The 20,263-nt window shown below is 29.3% G+C and overlaps 3 protein-coding genes across 4 annotated transcripts; all 3 read left to right on the top strand.

Moving 5' to 3' along the window:
* Positions 1-661: 661 nt before the first annotated feature.
* On the top strand, positions 662-8,335 carry LOC111425548 (female sterile (1) M3). The gene is made up of 14 exons (XM_023059646.2): positions 662-739; positions 799-913; positions 980-1,182; positions 1,232-1,549; positions 1,600-2,056; positions 2,122-2,279; positions 2,521-2,607; positions 2,661-3,053; positions 3,108-3,933; positions 3,988-4,328; positions 4,609-5,196; positions 5,606-6,955; positions 7,011-7,178; positions 7,886-8,335. Exons 1-14 carry the CDS (start codon positions 713-715, stop codon positions 8,303-8,305), a joined length of 5,451 nt encoding a protein of 1,816 aa, XP_022915414.2. The 5' UTR covers positions 662-712; the 3' UTR covers positions 8,306-8,335.
* A 534-nt stretch (positions 8,336-8,869) lies between these two features.
* LOC111425434 (membrane-associated tyrosine- and threonine-specific cdc2-inhibitory kinase wee-1.3) lies at positions 8,870-12,572 on the top strand. Its single transcript, XM_023059437.2, has 6 exons — positions 8,870-9,021; positions 9,104-9,724; positions 10,880-11,096; positions 11,241-11,386; positions 11,451-11,527; positions 11,598-12,572. Exons 1-6 carry the CDS (start codon positions 8,950-8,952, stop codon positions 11,683-11,685), a joined length of 1,221 nt encoding a protein of 406 aa, XP_022915205.1. The 5' UTR covers positions 8,870-8,949; the 3' UTR covers positions 11,686-12,572.
* Positions 12,573-14,764: 2,192 nt separating this feature from the next.
* On the top strand, positions 14,765-19,080 carry LOC111425136 (Hormone-receptor-like in 78). Of its 2 annotated transcripts, none has more exons than XM_023058923.2 (5): positions 14,765-14,953; positions 15,009-15,221; positions 15,283-15,850; positions 18,302-18,694; positions 18,747-19,080. In XM_023058923.2, the coding sequence occupies exons 1-5, from the start codon at positions 14,944-14,946 to the stop codon at positions 18,940-18,942; spliced, it is 1,380 nt and encodes a 459-aa protein (XP_022914691.1). In that variant the 5' UTR covers positions 14,765-14,943; the 3' UTR covers positions 18,943-19,080. The 2 variants fall into 2 exon arrangements, with proteins under 2 accessions (XP_022914691.1, XP_022914690.1); XM_023058922.2 differs by having other exon boundaries at positions 14,790-14,953; positions 15,277-15,850.
* The last annotated feature ends 1,183 nt before the right edge of the window (positions 19,081-20,263 follow it).

The following is a 20,263-nucleotide window of genomic DNA, read 5'->3' as shown; positions in this document are numbered from 1 at the left end:
AAGTCAAAAATAGAGACAATTGAGTGAGATCTGGTTATGGATTATGTTTGTTACAAAACATTTCTCTCCATCATCTTTAGTTTTTGAGTTATGTACTTTAATAATAAAAATCATCATTTTTGTCATTTTGAGAGTTTCGACTCGATAACTAATTAATGGTTATGAGTAAGCTGAATCTGTTGATACATTTTGTTTTTTTGCCAATGACAACCCAGAATATATAAACATATTCAAGTCTATTGAAGAATTATTCAAGGAACCAAGCTGATCAATACACTAACGTTTTATTAACAAATAAAGTATCTACATTTTTATGCAAAATCAATCAAAATAAATCGACTTTAAAATTAGAGATTGATTTGAAATGGTTGGTCTCGTAAATATTTCACGAAAGTGAACCCTTTTGCAGGTGCATTTAAACGGCTCAATGGAGACGGGCGAGAGTAATAAAACCGAGGTGTAACATTTCAAAAACAACGTAAAATTTATTAATACATTGGCGCCAGAAACAAGTCGAGATTACGAGAAACGAAATCCATTAAGATTATTTAAGAGGAACCAAAATTTTTATGTTATGTTTTAATTTTACCGCGCAAAAATTCAAGTTCCGGAAAATATTTTTTTTAACTAAAACCTGTTCAATTTTATTCAACGCCACGAACATCACTTCTAAACGTGCGGGCAATCTCTTCTCTCACAAGTTATCTGTGAAATGGAAAATATCTTTTATATTATTTTAGTAAGTACTTCTTTATTTATTTTATTTATTTATTAATAACAAATTAATTAAAATTATAGTACATTCTATCAATTTGTCGACATGGCCATTTCTTCGAAAATGACAGATTTAATTACTTGCAAACAAAAATTAAAGACACCACGAACATTTTAAAACCCTCAATACCACAAAAAGGTTCGGAATTAATAAATTAATTAATTATTTATTAAAATACTTTTTTGCCAAAAACATTTTTTTTAGATGTTGAAATAAAATTAGATTTTTATAACAAAACAACAACCAATTTGATTAATTTTGAAAATTCCCACATTTTTCAATTATCAAATAAAACACATTTTCTTTTGGATTCTCACGTTTACACATGGACTAGTTTCAATGGGTCAGAAATGAATAAAACTTATTCATTACCATATGTAGAAGACGAAATAATACTCATAAAAGCCGTAAGATTAAAAAAATAATTAAAAAAAAATATTAATAATTAAGTTTTAGAGTGAAGAATTTGAAGAAAACCATTTCATTTTAACATCATTTAAAAATGGTGTTTCTCACATTTACTTATTAAGAAACAACCAAAATCCAATTCACATCCAAAGTTTAAAAAACGAAGAAAAATTAAATGATGTTAAGTTCTTTACAAACAAAAACTCATTATTTTTGGTTACTGTTAACACAGGAATTAAAATTTATAAATATCTAGGAAAATATTTTGATGAGATTGAAACAATTGCAACAAAATCATCTAAAATATCAACATTTACACATCAAGATTTTGAAATTCTTGTATTTCTAGATGTCTCAAACAAAGAAGTATTAATTAATTTAATTTTATAATACATTCTCATTATACTTTATTTTAGACTTCAATAACGTTGTATAAATTTAACGGAAATTTAAAAAAACTTCAATTTATATCAACACCAAATTTATTTGATTTCGAAATTTATCAAAATCAACCTATGTTTAACACATATATGATTGTTTTTGCTGGCAAAGAAAATTATATATACATCTGGGATTATTTAAACTTTGAGTTTATTAATCTTTTCGAATTTGGATCTATAAACAATGCGAAAAAAGCAGTTATTGTTGAAGAAGAAGTCCCTCTAATATTTTTAATAACAAATCTAGGAATTGAAAGTTTTCAATTTTCCTCAAACAACATCCAACGTTTAGAGTCGTTCAAATTCGAAGAAGATGCTGAGGAAATTTTAAAAGTGGTCGTCGAAAATAATGGAATAGAAATATTATTAAACAATAAAATGAACGAGTTAAAAATTATAAATGTAAACTATTTCGTTTATATTAATCAAATGGGTAATTTTTTTAATTATTATTATTATCCTATTTTTGAGATTAATTAATTAATTTTCAAAAATTAGTGAGCAGCACATACAATGAAGATCCCGTAGAAGATTGTTTATCGAAACTTGAAAATAAACTGGAAGAGGAATTAAATCAATTTTCAAATCGCAAAAAACGATTTCATGCTCCAACTGATGTTGAAATCGAACCTGGGTATGATTTTTTTGATTTAAAGGTAAGAGTTGAGTTAGATCTGGTTATGAATTAGGATGTTTTGGTCCATAATAAACAATTTATGTACAAAACATTTTTCTCCATCACTTTTAATTATTGAGTTATGCTCGAATTTAATAACAAAAATCATCATTTTTGGCATTTTGACTCTCCAACTAATAAATTGTTGTCTGGTTATAAATTACGTCTTCTTGGTGCATTATGAACAATTTTTATAAAAAAATTAATTTTAACATTTTTAGTCAACAAAATTAAACAAAACAGCGAATGAGGTTCAAGACTTAATTAATGAAGTGACTTTGAAAATAATTGGATTTAAAAATGAAATGGTAAGAATTTATTAATATATAAATAATTTTTTATTAATAGATGTAACTTGTAGATCAATAAAACTTTAGTGATTGATAACGATTTGGAGTCAAGCTCGTTAAAAACTAAAGATATTAATCTGAAAATAATTAATAACATTAAATGGACGCCTGATAATTGGTTATCTTATTCAAAACAACAAATCATAACAGCTCCAATTGAAACAAATAATTTAAAAGCGAAACATGTTGAAGTGAAATCTGTTAAAAACTTAATTCTTAAAAATGAAAGTATAAGTATTAATAAACCTTTTAAAATTAACAACTTAAAATGTGAGCGAGTGCTTGCAAAAACTTTAAATGGAAATCCGTTAAAAAATATTTATTTAAAAAATAGCAACGTTGTTATTAACGGATCAAAAAGCTTTAATGAGGTTGAAATTAATAATTTAGAATCCCCAAACATCGTAAGATTATTTTCTTAGCTAATATTAAAAAAATATTTAATAAATAATTTTTAGAATTACCCTGATTGCTTTAAAAATATAAATATAAACCAAATTGAGTTTGAGCCCAACTCAACAGTTAATAACCTCAATATTAAAACGATTAATGGTATTAATTGGGATGAATTTAAAAATAAATCCAAAAATCAAGAATTAAATAAGAAATCTCTTTCGGTCCCAAGCATAATAATAAATAAACTCCGAACTGAATCGATCAACGGCTTAAAAATTGACGATTTATTAACGAAAGGAACCGATCAAATAATTAAGTCGAAATTTGTTTTAAATAAATCTCAAATAAACAATTTAAAAGTACAAAAAGTGAATGGACTTGATTTTAATAAAGATATAGTAATTAATTCAAATAGAACAAAAAAATTTAACCGAATAAAAATTTTGGGAAATTTGCGATTAAAAAGTATCAATTTATCGGATATATTCATCCAAGGGAAACGTTTCGATTTCAACGTTTCCAACGATTATTGGATGGTGAACACGAATCAAACCATCCCAGGAAACTTAATAATCAAAAATACATTCGTTAATAATCTCAGAACTAAAACGATTAATAACACACCTTTTAACGAATACATCTCAATCGATAAAGAGTGCAACTTCAAAAATTTGCACGTAAAAGGAAATCTAAAATTAAATTTTGAGAAGGAACATTCGCCAAATTGGGTCGATTTAAGTGAGAATATTGTTAGGAACGGCGGAGGATACAAATTGCGAGGCCAAAAAAATTTTAATGGCACAATAACTGTTATGAACGCCAATATTGATTATTTAAACAACGTTAAAGTCGATGATGTTCCTACTATTCACAATAACGATTTTGATGGTAATTATAATTAGTGTAATTAATTATAATTATATATATATTTAAAATTTTTAGATTACACCTTCGATACCATCATTGCAAATCAATTATTTTTTAAGAAAACCACAGTCGAAAAATTAAACAATAAAAGCATTAACGAGATCACAAATAATATCCAATTCAACGATCAAAAATTAAACTTCAAAAAACTTTCTTTGGGAAATGTATTAATTCATGATTTAAAAATCGATGAAAATCTCAACGATCACAATTTCTCGAAATATTTAGATGATATAAACGGCGTTTACAACATAAAGGAAATTAATAATGTTGAAGCTACAAAAAATATTAATGCTAAATTCGCGAAAATCACAAAATCAATTAATGGGGTTAATGTGGAGTTAATCGAGGAAGCTGTAAGATAATTAATAATAATTTTTATCTAATTCCATTAAAAAAATTATGTAAAGTAACTTTTTTTATAACTAGTGATGTAATGATTTCATTACATCACTAGTGATGTAATGAATTCCATTATCTATTACAAATTGACATCTATCACTAATAGAATTAGTCAAGTTTTGAACAAAAATTGCTTTTTCAATGGAATTAGATAAAATTTTGTACTCAACACATTAAAAAAAATTAGTCTTTTCATAACTAGTTACGTAAATAACTATTTAATGATTGTTTTAGGTACGAAAAGGAGCGATAATGAGCGGAAATATCACATTTAAAAATCAAGTTTTTATAAAAAACCTCTTCATCGAAAACCTAAACGAAATAAATTTACCCGAAACATTAAACAAACTATTAAAAAAAAATCAAAATCAAATAATTTCGGGAAAATACTCATTCAACATCATCCGGGCAAACGACTTAACATCAAACTTAATAAATAATTACAACTTAGAAAATTTAATTGATACCAATAAAAAAACTCAACAAGTTTTGAAAGGAAATTTCAAATTCAAATCGATTAATGTGAAATCGCTCAAAGGGGAATTAATTTGTAACTTAAAAGACGTTATAAATTTCTTTAAAACGCCCCCAATGAAAATTTGGAATTCCGTAACGATTAAAGGAAACATAACCGGAATTAACAACGTTTTCCAACACATCATCGACAACGTTGTGCGATTAGATCAAAACAACATCATCACAAAACCCGTTAAATTTGTCTCAAACGTCCACACTAACAATATCAAATCAAAACGTGGCTTAAATGGAATTTATTTGGATGAAATTCATAAAGACGCTTTACTCAAAAAAGGGGATGATCAAGTAAGTATTAATTAATTAATATATTATTATACATCAACTCAAAGAAGCAATTTTAAGCTATAAATCGTTCTTTAGTGCTCATAAATAAACCAGAAATGATTTTTAACCATCATTTAAACCGTTAAACCATTTTCTCATATGAAAGCGTCGTTCCATTAACAGTGGTAGCAGAGCGTGGTTATTTCAAGTAATTGGTTTCAATACAAACCACAAAAAATCTATCTCTAAATATATTTAAAACCTTGCATTAAATTAACATAATTATCATACCCGACGTCATCATTGCAAGTATGCAACCAATATCACAGTATGCGTATTGCAATACGGGTACTGTGATATTGGTTGCATACTTGCAATGATGACTATATTTAAATGAATTATTTTTTATAATAAAATATTTTTTTTTTAGTTAATAAATGGTTTCAAAACATTCAAAATCTTAACATGTTCAAGCGCAGAAATTGATGGAAACGCCGATATCCCAATAGTAAATGCTATAATAATCAAAAACATAAACGACAGTTTAATAACAAAAGATATAGTTAATAAAATAAAAATCAAAGGCCACAAAGTGTTCAACTCGGGATTGAACGTTAAAAAATTAAACACTACAAACATTTCGGGCTTAAATACATCCCATCTAGTTAACTTGGACGATTTGAAATCCATCCCAAAAGCTAAATTCGCCACATCCGACATCGTAGGAAATTTAAGCTTATTCCACGTGAATAACACCGTGGATTTCAACAAATTTTTATTAAACAGATTTAAAAAAGACGGTGTCAACCAAGAATTATCTGGAGTTTATTATTTCGATGCTATCGAAACAAAAAAATCGATTAATTTGGTAAAATTAAACAACGTTATAGTAAACGATATTGTTGAAATTGATAAAGACATCAATTTAACGTCGAAGAATTTCGAAGGAAACCTTACAATTCAAGGAAACGTTACGTTAAACTTTATAAACGATGCGGATGTTTTAAAAAAATATAATTTAAGCGTATTTTATGGGAAACCTGCAAAGTTCTTAAACGATTTAGTCCTTGGTAATGTAACTGAATTAAATGGAAATGTAAAAACGAATAAAATCAATGGAGTTGACATCAAAAATGTTAACCAATTCTTAAACTCGAATGAAATTTATTTCAAAACGAAGCAAAACGAAGAAATTGTTAAAGAAATTCAAAACGTCGTTCAAAATCACAAAATTAACATCAAAAATATGCCTCAAGATTACATGTACTTAGAAAAAGTTGATGAACTCCAAATTAATATTCCTAACACAATATCAGCAGAAATTATTGATAAACCCGATGGGGTTTTAATTAATATGATTGATGATTCACCAGGAAATAATTGTGGCCTTCCAAAAGAAGGTTGCAATTGTCAAAGCCAACATGTACTAAAAATTACTAATAATTATTCCCTTCAAACTATCAGTCATGAATCTTCAGATAGAATTTTCAGTTATCAAACAGATTCAATTTCGGCCCATTTAATTACCAACACCATCAGTTACAGTCGACTTTGCACCAAAAATTTAAACCGAAACAATTCCGAATCAACAATTTTAACTTGGACAGATTTGAAAGGGTTAAAAACTTACACTAAATTCAATTTAACAGAAGGTTTTATAACAGGAGCCAAATATTTCGAATATATGGGCGAAGTTTATGTTGTTCTAACAAGATTTTATGAACAATCAGCGACAACTCATAATTTAGATTGTGTTATTTACAAATTTGGGCATTCAAATGTAATGTTTATTTTAAATATTTTTAATGGTTTTATTATTAAGTGCTTTGTTTTAGGGTTTGGTTGAATTAGTTCAAAAAATACCAACGAAGGGTGCTTGGACGTTGTATCTATTTAATTCGCCTCAAGGATTAATTTTAATTATAGGAAATATTTTTGATTCTACAAGTATTTTTAGTGGAACAAGCACAGATATTTTCATTTTTAATGAACATGTTAAGCAGGTAATTTTAATTAATAAAAATAGTAAAATTTGCCAGTTTCAGATTAATATAATCTTAATTACTAAAAAGATCAACTACTCAACTTGATAAAGCCACTATATGATTACCAGTTTTAGGTTGATACAATCTTAATCACTTATTAATTACTAATAAGATTAAGAAGTATATTTGATAACGCCGAGGCGCTACAATATGACTATTAGTTTCTGATTGATATGTTAAAAATTGAAGCAACCTCGGCTTAATTACTAAAAAAATCAACGATTCAACATCACAAAGCCGAGGCAGGTTGCGCCACTATATGATGACCAATTTTAGATTGATACAATCTTAATCACTAAGATGAGGTCGCTTGCGACCGAGGCTTAATTATTAATAAGATTAAGAAGTAGAGTTAAATGTTGAGAAGTTGTTCTCTAAGAACTTTTAATTAAATATCAATCCAAAATTGGACTATAAATACAAATTTTATGAAGGGTGCCATTTTTAAATGTATATATGGGTTATAATATTAAAAAATTTTACTGTATTTTACAAAAACTGGTTTAAAAATCCCACATTAGCTATGAAAAATACCTAAATGTATGCAACTAATTTCACATTTGTCTTAATAACTCATTTAAATTTTTGGAATAACTCTGTATTCCTGTATAATTGCATTTATTCATATTAAGACTTTTATCTAACATTAATTATTTTTATTTTAGTTTGAATTATTAAGAAATTTTGTTGGATCTGGAGCAATATCAGTTACTGACATAGTACTAAACGGAGAAACTCAAATAATTTTAGCGCAAAGAGATTCGCCCTTAGTTATTTTAAAATACAATGTGGATTACAACAATTTTTACATCTACCAAAACATCCATCAAGAATCGGAGATCATTTCCGTGTCAAGATTTTATTTGGGCGGAGAAAGAACTAAAGACGCTTACTTAAACGTCGTTACAGAAACGAACCAATTCTTTGTATACGTGTACAAACATGTTGAAGGTTGGATAATCGAATCACAAGGTGAAATTGATGGCTTGAGGTCTTTGGTTCCATTCAATTTAAACGGAAACATTTATTTATTGGCACCTTCAACTAAATTAAGCTCATTATTAACTGTTAAAAAGTACGGTTGAAATTATTTTTAAGTAATTTAAGGTAAATAAAAGTATTTCTGAAAAAAAAGTCACATAATTACTTCTTAAAAGCCCTTAAAACATCTTATTTAAAAGATAATTAATATCAAATCTAACCAAAAAATAAATCATGTTATTGAATTCTATGGATAAACATTTCTCGGAAATCAATCTGTTCCAAGAACAACAAAACCGTTGGAAATAATTCCACACATGCGCCTTACATTGTTCGTCGCAGCAAAATGTACAGCGCAAGTCCAAAAAAATCTTTTCTAAATCTAAAATTATTTATTAATTAAATTATCGTAATTATCATAAACACATATTTAAAGTTTGATCCAAAAAAGAAATTAATCCAAGAAAAAATGGGAAGAAAACGATCTTTTGGATAATCTGTACTGTGATGTTAGAAAAAGAAAGAAAGATATTTCTTGGAAAGGCAATAAATAATAAGATATCCGTTAACCAAAACTGGTCTTAACCAATCAGAGTCGATTATTTCGAAATGGCGCGCATGCGTGCTTTGTATATAAGCGGAGTGCACCACAACATGGCGTCATTCTTCCAGACGTGTTGAACCTGTGCAGAACGTTCGCGAGTTGTCCGCAACAACCGGTTAACATTATCAACTTCTAACCTCGAAGATGTCGAACCGAAAACGAGTAAATCGAAGCTTACCATTGATGGAATTCACCGATAAATTGCTGACAAAGAAGGTACGATAAAATTACATAAAAATCTCTTTTATATTCCGTTCCGTTAGAAACATAACCTCACTTTGTATTTATGTTGTCGCAGGAGGTGGAGGCGAATGCTCGGTTACATATGACATGTCCGGTGTTACAAAAGAAACACTTTTCACCGATTGGAACGCATAAATTGCTTTTTAGTACCCAAGAGGCTCGCATTTTAGCGTTTGATAAACCAGCACAATTGAGCCCGAATTACAACCCATCGATCAAGAAGACTTATTTCGCTCAGATGTACAAGATTCAAGACACCCTCGGCGAAGGTTCCTTTGGCGTTGTCTACAAGGTCATTTCTCGAGAAAACGAAGAAGGCTATGCAGTCAAAATTACCAAGAAAGCGTACTTAACCAAAAATAATTACGAAGAGATCAAGCTTCTCGAAAGAATTGGCAACCATCAGAACATCGTTAAATTTTATTTCGCCTGGGAAGAAATGTCTAGAGTTTTTACCCAATTAGAACTTTGCGCATTAAGTTTGGGAACTTACTCTAAAACTAACCACTCCATCACCGAAATACAACTTTTGGATATTCTCACCGATATGGCTCATGCTTTGAATCATTTGCACGATCGCAAATTAATCCATCTCGATATCAAACCTGAAAATATTATGATTTCAACTGATGGGATTTATAAATTGGGCGATTTTGATTTACTTTTTGACATCACGGTAAGTTACAAGAAAAAAATACTTGTATCAAGTAAATTAAAAAGTTTTTTGTACAATTTGGTTTTAACATTTCGGTCTTGCTCACTTCTAATTAGAGGTGGTATTAATTTTGTCTTTTATCCATCCTCAAAAATGCTTCTTAAGGACCATATCTTTATTATTTCTTGATTTATTGCATTATAAACATTTATTTATGCTTTTATAACATATAATGAATACAAAGAATAAATAAGTATAACAAAAACCTACATTTTGCTGGGCGCCATCTCCTCAAAAGGTCTAAATCGTGGTTACACTTGAAAACATGAAGTTACACATTGCAAAAATGCCATCCAGTAAGCCTCTGAGAAAGAAAAACGTTGGAAGATCGACCCACCTTGGTTAAGGATGCAAAATTGTCATATTGATATTTTCCCATGGTTTCCCAAATTACATCCATCTTATATTCTAGTGGCGTTTTCTTCCTCTTTCCTCCAGGAATTCATCCTTGTACTTAATAATGAAGACAACAAGGATGAAAGAACGATTCTTCCAATGGAAAGCTCAGAGTGTAGATCCAAATATCTTTCAATGCACTATACAGGGTTGAATTATACATTATTCTGAAGCGATTTTTCTAATAAAAATTTTTCAAAATGTTTAAAGTCGTCTAATAGCGGAATTTAACTCTTTCCGTGTCGAATCTATTGGTGAGCACTCGTGAGAAACGTATTATGAAGGGCGCGGCGGGCCAAAAACCCGTGTCTGATTTGCGATCTCCTATTGGACGACTTTAAACAGCTCCCTTCAACCACATAATACAGAAGATAGGGGACATCCTGTATAAATGCCCAACAGTCGATCTTTCCAAAATGGGAATCTGTAGTGTTCTTAGTAGCTATGTGGGCACTTTTTTCTATGATATTCTTTCTACACAAACATTTCATTGCTTCCCCAACCTTTAACATTATATCAATAATTTAGTTTTTGATGGATAAAGTTAATTTACATCTCTGCTAGATTTGAAAAATTTTTGGTTTAAAAATTTAATGAGGAGTTTGCTGTGATACTTTTTGCCATAATTTTTCTTGGGTTTGAACTCTAATTAGCGATATTATATAAATCAAAATAAAATTTTTAAGACTTTTAATTAATCAATATTATTAATTTTGTTAGAAAACCGAAGAAAATCAAGTAAAAACCTTTGATATAACTGAAGGTGACGCAAAATACTTAGCGAAAGAAGTGTTGGAGGGAAAAGTAACAGCCGCAGCTGATATTTTTAGTTTGGGAATAACGATGCTTGAATTAGCAACTGATTTGATCTTGCCGGTTAATGGACCATTATGGCGACGACTCCGTAATGGATCATACGATGATCCATGCTTTACCAGTAAGTTAATTAAAAATTTTTATCTTAAAATGTATTTTAATTTTTGTGAAAGCTAACAATTAAGGAATGATGAAGTGAGTGGCGGTTCTAAAATGTATTATTTGATTTTTTTGGGTTAAAAATAATGTTTTAAATCGTTTTTAGTTGTTCCGAAAAAATTGAAGACTTTGATGTGTAAGATGATGGCTCCTAAGCCACACGCCCGTCCAAAAGCGAAGCAGATTTTAAACACGGCGGTTGTTAAAGAAAATTTGTCGGCACAACTCCTTGTCCCACGCGTTAATTATTACGTAAGCTTTTAATTAAAACTTAAAATAATATAAATCTAATAATAAATAAATTTTTGTTTTATAGGAAGTTTGGAGGGCAAGTGTTGCTGAAACAATGGATCGAGATCCAGTCCCTGTTTGCATCAATGCTCAAAACGAAATGTAAGTAATTTAATAAATAATTTTTATATAAATTATAAATTCTATATTAATATTGATTTTGAAAATTTAGGAATATGGATGCTAATATGGATATTGAAACAACACCGTGCGTGACTCCACCGAGGAAAGTATCCCGAGTGGTTATTTACAACATGTAAAGATAGGTAAAAAATATGCTCGTTTCAATATGATCTCCGATGGCTGTTCACCTAGCTAGTTTAATAAAACGACGAAAACGCCGGTATTTAGTAGTCTTAATACATTTATATACGTTTGTTCATGTTTACTGTTGTTGCTCTATAATATGTTAAGAAAAGAAAAAAAAATAAGGAGCATATTTAATATTTATATATTTTGAAACGTTTATTAATAATAATGTTATTTAGAAATGTTATTGTGTATTTAATGTTAACGTAAACGTACGGTTTATACCTTTAGATAAAAAGAAATTATTAAGGTACACTAAGTACAGGGTTTTTACACAATAAGAAAGTTTTTTTTTTCACTCTAGGTTGTTCCAGCAGTATTTTTTGTAATACTATAAACGTTTTCATTTATTTTTTTTTAATAGCGTGGGTTGCTATTAAAAGTAGGAGTTACACTTAAGAGAGACTTTTTCCTTTTATCTTTGGATTATTTTAATTCCAATCTTTCAATCAATTCCAAGTTGTCGTTTAGTTTTAGCAAAGAAGATTTATTTATTTATTTTTAAGTTCTTTATGAGTTTAGTTTTCTGTTTGTAGTTTTTGTGATATAAAGAAAAACGATTAAAGTAACTTTTTGCAATATTACCAGAGACGGTGCTACTTATTGTCGTTATTAATTTCGGATTAATTTTCGTTATTAATTTCGTTACACACTAAAAGAAAAAAAAATAACCTAACTCAATTGTTGGATTTGAACACTTTGCAATATTAATTATTCGATTTAAGTATTTTTATAAGTATTTATACACAGTGATCTTAATACTTTAGTCATAGTTGTACTTGTTCAGAATATATGTTTATTTTTTTTGCTATTTTCATTTAAAAATCGTTTAGCTTCAGTACTTCTTTTTATTTATTTATTCACCTCGTCTAAAATAATCTTTCCAGCAAATTCCATTCTTTCCTATACGTTTTATTTTGGAAAAAGTAAGTATAAATGCTTTGGACATTTTAGCATTAGTTGCAGTGGTTAGAATTACTTAGAAATGTATTTAAATTCTACAGTTGTTTTATTGCCTTTTTGTATATTTAGGACGTTGTTATTCTGCGCAGATATAAAAATCGCTCCTTCAAATTCTTGATAGTTTTATAAAAACCGTTTTTGTAACCAAAATGAATTATTTAATGGAATATATTAAAAACTCTTATTATAATTATACAGGATGTTTCACGTAATTGGTTCATTCAAACTTTTTTAGGTTCCACTATTCGTACAGTTATGAAATTTTGGTAGCGTAGGTTGTTCATTCGGAACTTTCGATCTAAAAACTTCCGGTCTACCGGAAGTAGACCATACCTTCGTTATTTTAAACGGATTGCTATAGTTTTTATTACACCTTTTAATTACATAAAAAAATATGTTGACTTTCATAAAAGTTATTGGTACGTAGCGTTTTTCGTTTTCGAGTTATTTTCATTTTAAGTTTTTTTTTGGCAAATTTCACCACGCTCTTTAAAATCTCATATCTCAGCCAACGTTGATTCAAAAAAGTTCTAAATTGGTACGATTACTCTTCAGATGCTGTCAAATAACTAAATTAAATTTAATAATAAAATTTTTTGGTTAACACTATGCATGAAATAAGCTATAAATCGCTCTTAAAAAAATTAGGGAGCTTTAATTTTGAAAAACTAATAACGGAATCCGACATTATTTGACATATTTTGGTCAAATCCGCGAAGAAATACACCCAGCCGTTTTCGACATAACGGCGTCTTACTAAACCTCGATTTTCCGTGAAAGTGTATGGAATATCGAAAAAATATAATATGTCACTCATTAAGAACACATCAGGCTACCACTTGTTCAAAATTCAAATTTTCGCGTACCATAGTTTTCGAGAAAAAAAATCGCAAAGTTGACAAAATTGCCGGCACACTCAAAAATCGGGTACTTTTTTCATTTAACTCGCGATAAAAAGAAAACCGCGGATCCGAAAATTTTCAAATTATCATATGTTACGTGATTACAACAAACTGTCGCAATTTTTTTCATCGATCAGTTGCGAAGATATCGATCTCTAAAGTGAGGGGCCTTGACTTTTTGCACGGATAATCTGTAATAAGTAATCTGAATTTTCTGCCGGCGCCAAGCGAATAAATTTTTGCGAAACGTGCGGACGGCAAAGTGTTAATAAACAAATTATATAATTTAGGTAGTTTAGGGTTAAAAGTGTTCAAACATTAATTAGCATTCTGGGTATGACTCCTAAATTATCTTTATAAATTACTAATACATATTTTTATACATCTGGATGAGATTTCCGCATTAAATAATACGTTAAATTTTGGCTGCAAGGACGAATTTAAAAAAAATTTACGAGATGCAGGTGTTATTATCGAGCGGTGAATTCGCAGAATTTGCAACAAGTTTACTCACGTTAGGCGCCTATAAGACGGGCCGTATGGTCGATTTCTCATTGTTTGGGCGCCTATAACGCAGGTTGCAGAGACAGTTATTCGGGTAGGCGCCAATAAGGCGGATCATCTGTTCATTTCCTAGAAATCAGTACAATTGGTTCAAAAATCGTTTATTTGAAATCGTTTTCTATGAAATAGAATTGTTTTATTTAATATTTTGCGTCGTTTTGAATTGCTTCTTAAGGAAATAAAATGATTAATTACAATTTAATTTATTATTTTATAGATTACAATACAGTGAAGAAGGAGCATCCAAGGGATAAATTTAAATCGACCCCATGGATTTCCAAACTATTTTTTTCCTCGTTATAACCGAGATTTTTGGCGGGATCTGAAGACATGCTCGTTATAGAGTTACAATTAATGTAGTTAGGTATTAATCCTATTAATTAGATCCTAAGGTATAATACAAGGCCTAATTATATTTAAAAATGTTTGTAAATCAAGAGTATGAGGAATAATAATTATTATTTAAATTGAGTAGTTCGGATTAGTGACGAATAGATAGCAGCAGTATATAAAGAATCCTGTTTGGGAAAAAATAACTGTCTATAAAGTAGTGTTTAAAAAGTAATTCACTAGATGTCGTTAGATATTGAGTATTTGTGGCAGGTGTAAGGTCGTGAACCTTGCTCAATGCGATCATATTTTAGCACCAATGAAAGGTCAGGGCAAATATTTCACGAAAACTAGTTTAACGCCCAAAAGAATGGACTGATTCTGCCACGCAATCACTCTCCAAAAAATCATCAACACAATTTCACCGAAAACGGTATCAACTCCTTTGCTATGGAACAAGGTTTGTGTAAGCTTGAAAGTTTATGGTACGATTTTTTCCTTCTATTGGTTTGTAGAGTTGTGTGTCGTTTGCGGTGATAGGGCATCAGGGCGTCATTATGGGGCGATCAGCTGTGAGGGTTGTAAAGGTTTTTTTAAGAGGTCGATTCGTAAACAATTGGGTTATCAGTGTCGGGGTAATAAGAACTGCGAGGTCACCAAACACCATCGAAATAGGTGCCAATATTGTCGACTACAAAAATGTCTCGCCTGCGGAATGAGAAGCGATTGTAAGTTTAACTTTTACTTATTTCATTAATTATTTTAAGCGTACTAATTGAGTAGTTTTAGCTGTTCAACACGAACGTAAACCAATGATCGTCAAAAAAGAATATCCAAATAACACAACATCCACCTACAACACAAACGAAGTCAACAAAATTTTCATCAGAAAAGATCTCTCCTCAGAAGCCCCATCTTTATTACAACAATCATTTAACCCAGCCTTAAGCAACATTTTCACCAAACGCATCGGACCATTACCCGAATTTCCGTATCACACCTCACCATCTCATCTCAGCTATGAAGACGACGCATCCATGGATAGCACCAACACCGGCACCGGCGAACTAACAGACGCTTTAAACAACGCCAGAGAGAAACAATTAATTTCAAAAGCTCTCGATTCTATCGCACGGATCCAGTGTATGAACGGAAGTGATCTCACATTAACTGCAGAAGATAATTATTTTGAATTCGAAGGACCCCTTCTTCAAGACCAACATGTTGCCTTTAACTTAGAAACGCCAGGCCCAGTTCCGCCTTATCTTAATACACATTATATTTGTGAAAGTGGCTCAAGGTTATTATTTTTATCAATACATTGGGCTCGAAATGTACCTGCATTTAAATATTTAAGGTAATTAATTTTCTTTTTTAAGAGTTACACCTTTACCTCAAAAAATTTTGAACCCTTTTCATATAAAATTGGATTTTAAATAGGGATTACTCCACCATTCACAGGAATTAGTATCTCTTTTAGCCCCCAATAGGACTTTTTTCATTGAATACAACTTTATTTATATCAGGTTTATCTTTAGCAACCTCATTGTAACAATCCCAATACGATATATATAATATCTCTTGTTGCAGTTTCGTCTAGTTTCCTTCTCTTCACTTGTAATTCATCATCACATTCATTATTAACAAAACTGTCGCTGTTATCACTTTCGATTATTAATTAAAGTATTCGTATAAAATCCATTTCTTGGAATATGAGCATGAAAATTTCCCAAAGTGTTAATAAGAGTGTCCTCTTTCCAATGAACCAACCCGTTTTGAAAAATAACTTTTAGTTTTTGAGTAAACAATATTTGAATAAATTTTCAAAATTTGCTATAAAATTTATTTCTTGAAGGATCCTTGTGGAAATATCACCAATTATTAATTAAAGTATCCTCTTTTTAATGCAACAAGCGGTTTTGAAAAATCGCTTTTAGTTCTGGATAAATAAATTTTTCAAATAATCGAGTTTTTTCGAATTTTGCAATTTTCGCCGATTAAGTTTTAAAAATTCGTATAAAATCCATTTCTTGGAATATGAGTATGAAAATTTCCCAAAGTGTTAATAAGAGTGTCCTCTTTCCAATGCACCAACCCGTTTTGAAAAATAACTTTTAGTTTTTGAGAAAACAATACTTTGAAGTTTTGATATAATTTTCAAAATTCGCTATAAAATTAATTTCTTGAAGGATCCTTGTGGAAATATCACCAATTATTAATTAAAGTATCCTCTTTTTAATGCAAAAAGCCGTTTTGAAAAATCGCTTTTAGTTATTGAGAAATAAATTTTTGAAATGATCGAATTTTGCAATTTTCGCCGATTAAGTTTTAAAAATTCGTATAAAATCCATTATTTGGAATATAAGTATGAAAATTTCCCAAAGTATTAATGAAAGTGTCCTCTTTCCAATGAACCAACCCGTTTGGAAAAATAACTTTTAGTTTTTGAGAAAACAATATTTGAAGTTTTGATAAAATTTTCAATAATTTTCAAAATTCGTTATAAAATTAATTTCTTGAAGGATCCTTGTGGAAATATCACCAATTATTAATTAAAGTATCCTCTTTTCAATACAATAAGCCGTTTTGAAAAATCGCTTTTAGTTATTGAGAAATAAATTTTTGAAATGATCGAATTTTGCAATTTTCGCCGATTAAGTTTTAAAAATTCGTATAAAATCCATTATTTGGAATATAAGTATGAAAATTTTCCAAAGTATTAATGAAAGTGTCCTCTTTCCAATGAACCAACACGTTTTGAAAAATAACTTTTAGTTTTTGAGAAAACAATATTTGAAGTTTTGATAAAATTTTCGATGTTGCAATATTCATCGATATATTCAAAATTCGCTATAAAATTAATTTCTTGAAGGATCCTTGTGGAAATATCACCAATTATTAATTAAAGTATCCTCTTTTTAATGCAAAAAGCCGTTTTGAAAAATCGCTTTTAGTTATTGAGAAATAAATTTTTGAAATGATCGAATTTTGCAATTTTCGCCGATTAAGTTTTAAAAATTCGTATAAAATCCATTATTTGGAATATAAGTATGAAAATTTCCCAAAGTGTTAATGAAAGTGTCCTCTTTCCAATGAACCAACACGTTTTGAAAAATAACTTTTAGTTTTTGAGAAAACAATATTTGAAGTTTTGATAAAATTTTCAATGTTGCAATATTCATCGATATTTTCAAAATTCGCTATAAAATTAATTTCTTGAAGGATCCTTGTGGAAATATCACCAATTATTAATTAAAGTATCCTCTTTTCAATACAACAAGCCGTTTTGAAAAATCGCTTTTAGTTATTGAGAAATAAATTTTTGAAATGATCGACAATTTTTTAGAAAATTCAGAAATTATAACCATAATGGCCAACGGGGATGCTGGGGATTTTTGCAAAATCACTATCCGTTCCATCACTACTTCGCACAAGTCTTTATTATCATGAAAAACATTCTGATACAAATTTATAAAGATTTTAAAAATTTCAGTTTATAAAATTACAATCGAATTGGTTACCCGGAAGTGGTACTTATACTAAGTGAGGCATTTAAGTTGAGACTTCGTTAAAAAAAAATGTTTCTGATAAAAATTATTTATTTTTACATGGGGAATAACATACTTCTCAAAAAAAAATATTCTTGATGGTCCTTCTAAGTTGAGTTGTTTCCCCCATCATATAAAAAAGTTTTATTAGAAACTTTTTTTTATGATTTTACATCACTCGGTATTTTTTTTTTTTATCCAAGAATATCTTATTTTTTATTAATTAGCTAACCTGAAATTATTATTAATTTTTTTTACAGTATGGATATACAAGTATCATTATTAAAAAATTGTTGGGCTGAATTATTTGCCTTGGGTTTGGCGCAGTGTTCGCAATCATTATCATTAACGACGATATTAGCTGCGTTGATAAGTCATATACATTCATCGATCGCTCAAGAGAAGATGACGGCGTTAAAAGTGAAACAAGTAACGGATCATATCGTTCGATTACAAGATTATGTGAATACGATGAATAGGCTTCATGTGGACGTTCATGAATACGCGTATTTAAAATTGATAGCGCTGTTTTCTAGTGATCAACCAGGATTGCATATTCGAAAACCGATTGAGAAGATGCAAGAAAAATCGTTTCAGGCTTTACGAAATCACGTTAATCAAAGTTTTCCCGGTGATTCAGATCGATTTCCAAGGTAAAGTGAATTATTGAGAGATTATTGGTTTTATTAATTTATTTTTTTTTAGATTATTGTTACGTCTTCCACCACTTCGTGCCTTGGAACCACAAATTTTAGAAGAATTATTTTTTGCTGGTCTTTTAGGTCAAGTACAAATTGATAGTGTGATTCCTTATATTTTACGTATGGGAACATCAGCTGCTAACAGTTTTAATCGGCAGGTAAAGTCTGAACAAATTGAACAAGAATTTCTTTGCAAATAAAAAAGTAATAATTTATGAGACTGGCAATCGTAATCATTAAAACAAAAAAAATACCAGTGCAATTTCATTATTTCAGCATTTAAAGAAACGATTTAAGATGTACTTAAATGAATAAAATCGTTATGTTTTTAGTCGTAATATGACAATAACTAAAAGAATTGAATGTAAAACGCGATTATAATTTATAATTAATTTTTAAAATACCAAATTTAGGTAAATCTTGTGTAAATAATTTTATTTGTACTGTATTTCAGGGTTTTAAGTACTTATCTTTAGTAATAAGTCATAATATAGTTTCTATGTTTCATTTTTTAAAAGTATTACAACGGAATTTTCTCGTCTTCATCATCTTCACGATTTCTTTACCATCTTGATCATCACTTTTTTTATAAAAAAAGAGAAAAAATCTATCCTCTCTACGTTCTTAGTATTTTTTAAGTATTTATTTTCTCTAGTGCAATGCACACTTATCTATGTGATACTATGTACAGGTTTTTGTGCCTTGCTGAAAAAAAAATTTATTAATTAAGAAACAAATTTTCAAACAAAAAGATTTCGTTTAAGAAAATACAATAACGAATTTCTTAGACAATACTAAATACACACTTAAATAAGAGTTTCATTTATTTATATAAATATTTCCTACAAAATGTAATATTTTCGAAAATAAAGAAAAAAAGTACCTGAGTTATCTTTATATTCACCTAATTATAATATTCCTTTTATTCTTTAATTTATTATTATTATTATTATCAGTGCGATTCAAGCCAATAAAAATTAGATGAATTCTTAATGGTAGAACTCGGGAAATGGAGATATTACAGAATAACTTTTAGAACAAAAGATGTAGGAAATTTTATTCTAAACAATATTGTTCTCTTTCACTTTTCCTCTCAGACGCATAGATGTCGAAAAATATGAAATTAGATAAATTTATTAGTTGTTAATGGTGGAATTTATAGAAATAAATTTGATTCTACACAATATTGCTATCTTAATCCGTTAATTTACGAGTTGTATTTAAGCACTACAACTTGAAAAACTGTTCCGACACTTCAAAATCTCGAGTTCCATACGCAGCAAGACTGGGATAAATTGGATAGGATCAATAGAATCACTGGTTATTACCAGGTGACGAAATGAGAAAAGACGGTACAAGCCAAAGGATTAAATTTCGTCGATCTTAAAACGAGTACCACAAGAAGAAATTAAGTAGAGATGGCAGCGCAAAAAACTGAAGCCATCCATCAACACGTCGCAAGAGTTAAAAACTGTGAAATCACCAAAATCCAATTTGACACTTGGCGAAAGAAAAGTTTTA

This window comes from Onthophagus taurus, chromosome 8 (assembly GCF_036711975.1).
Source record: "Onthophagus taurus isolate NC chromosome 8, IU_Otau_3.0, whole genome shotgun sequence".
NCBI classification, from domain to species: Eukaryota; Metazoa; Arthropoda; class Insecta; order Coleoptera; family Scarabaeidae; genus Onthophagus; species Onthophagus taurus.
This window is presented reverse-complemented; position numbering and strand designations above follow the sequence as displayed.

Coding starts and splice junctions, on each gene's coding strand:
- LOC111425548 (XM_023059646.2), top strand. CDS start 713: ATGGAAAATATCTTTTATATTATTTTA. Junction 1,183..1,231: donor AAATAATACTCATAAAAGCC/GTAAGATTAAAA, acceptor ATTAAGTTTTAG/AGTGAAGAATTTGAAGAAAA. Junction 3,934..3,987: donor TCACAATAACGATTTTGATG/GTAATTATAATT, acceptor TAAAATTTTTAG/ATTACACCTTCGATACCATC.
- LOC111425434 (XM_023059437.2), top strand. CDS start 8,950: ATGTCGAACCGAAAACGAGTAAATCGAAGCTTACCATTGATGGAATTC. Junction 9,022..9,103: donor ATAAATTGCTGACAAAGAAG/GTACGATAAAAT, acceptor ATGTTGTCGCAG/GAGGTGGAGGCGAATGCTCG. Junction 9,725..10,879: donor ATTTACTTTTTGACATCACG/GTAAGTTACAAG, acceptor TAATTTTGTTAG/AAAACCGAAGAAAATCAAGT.
- LOC111425136 (XM_023058922.2), top strand. Junction 15,851..18,301: donor CCTGCATTTAAATATTTAAG/GTAATTAATTTT, acceptor TTTTTTTTACAG/TATGGATATACAAGTATCAT. Junction 18,695..18,746: donor GATTCAGATCGATTTCCAAG/GTAAAGTGAATT, acceptor ATTTTTTTTTAG/ATTATTGTTACGTCTTCCAC.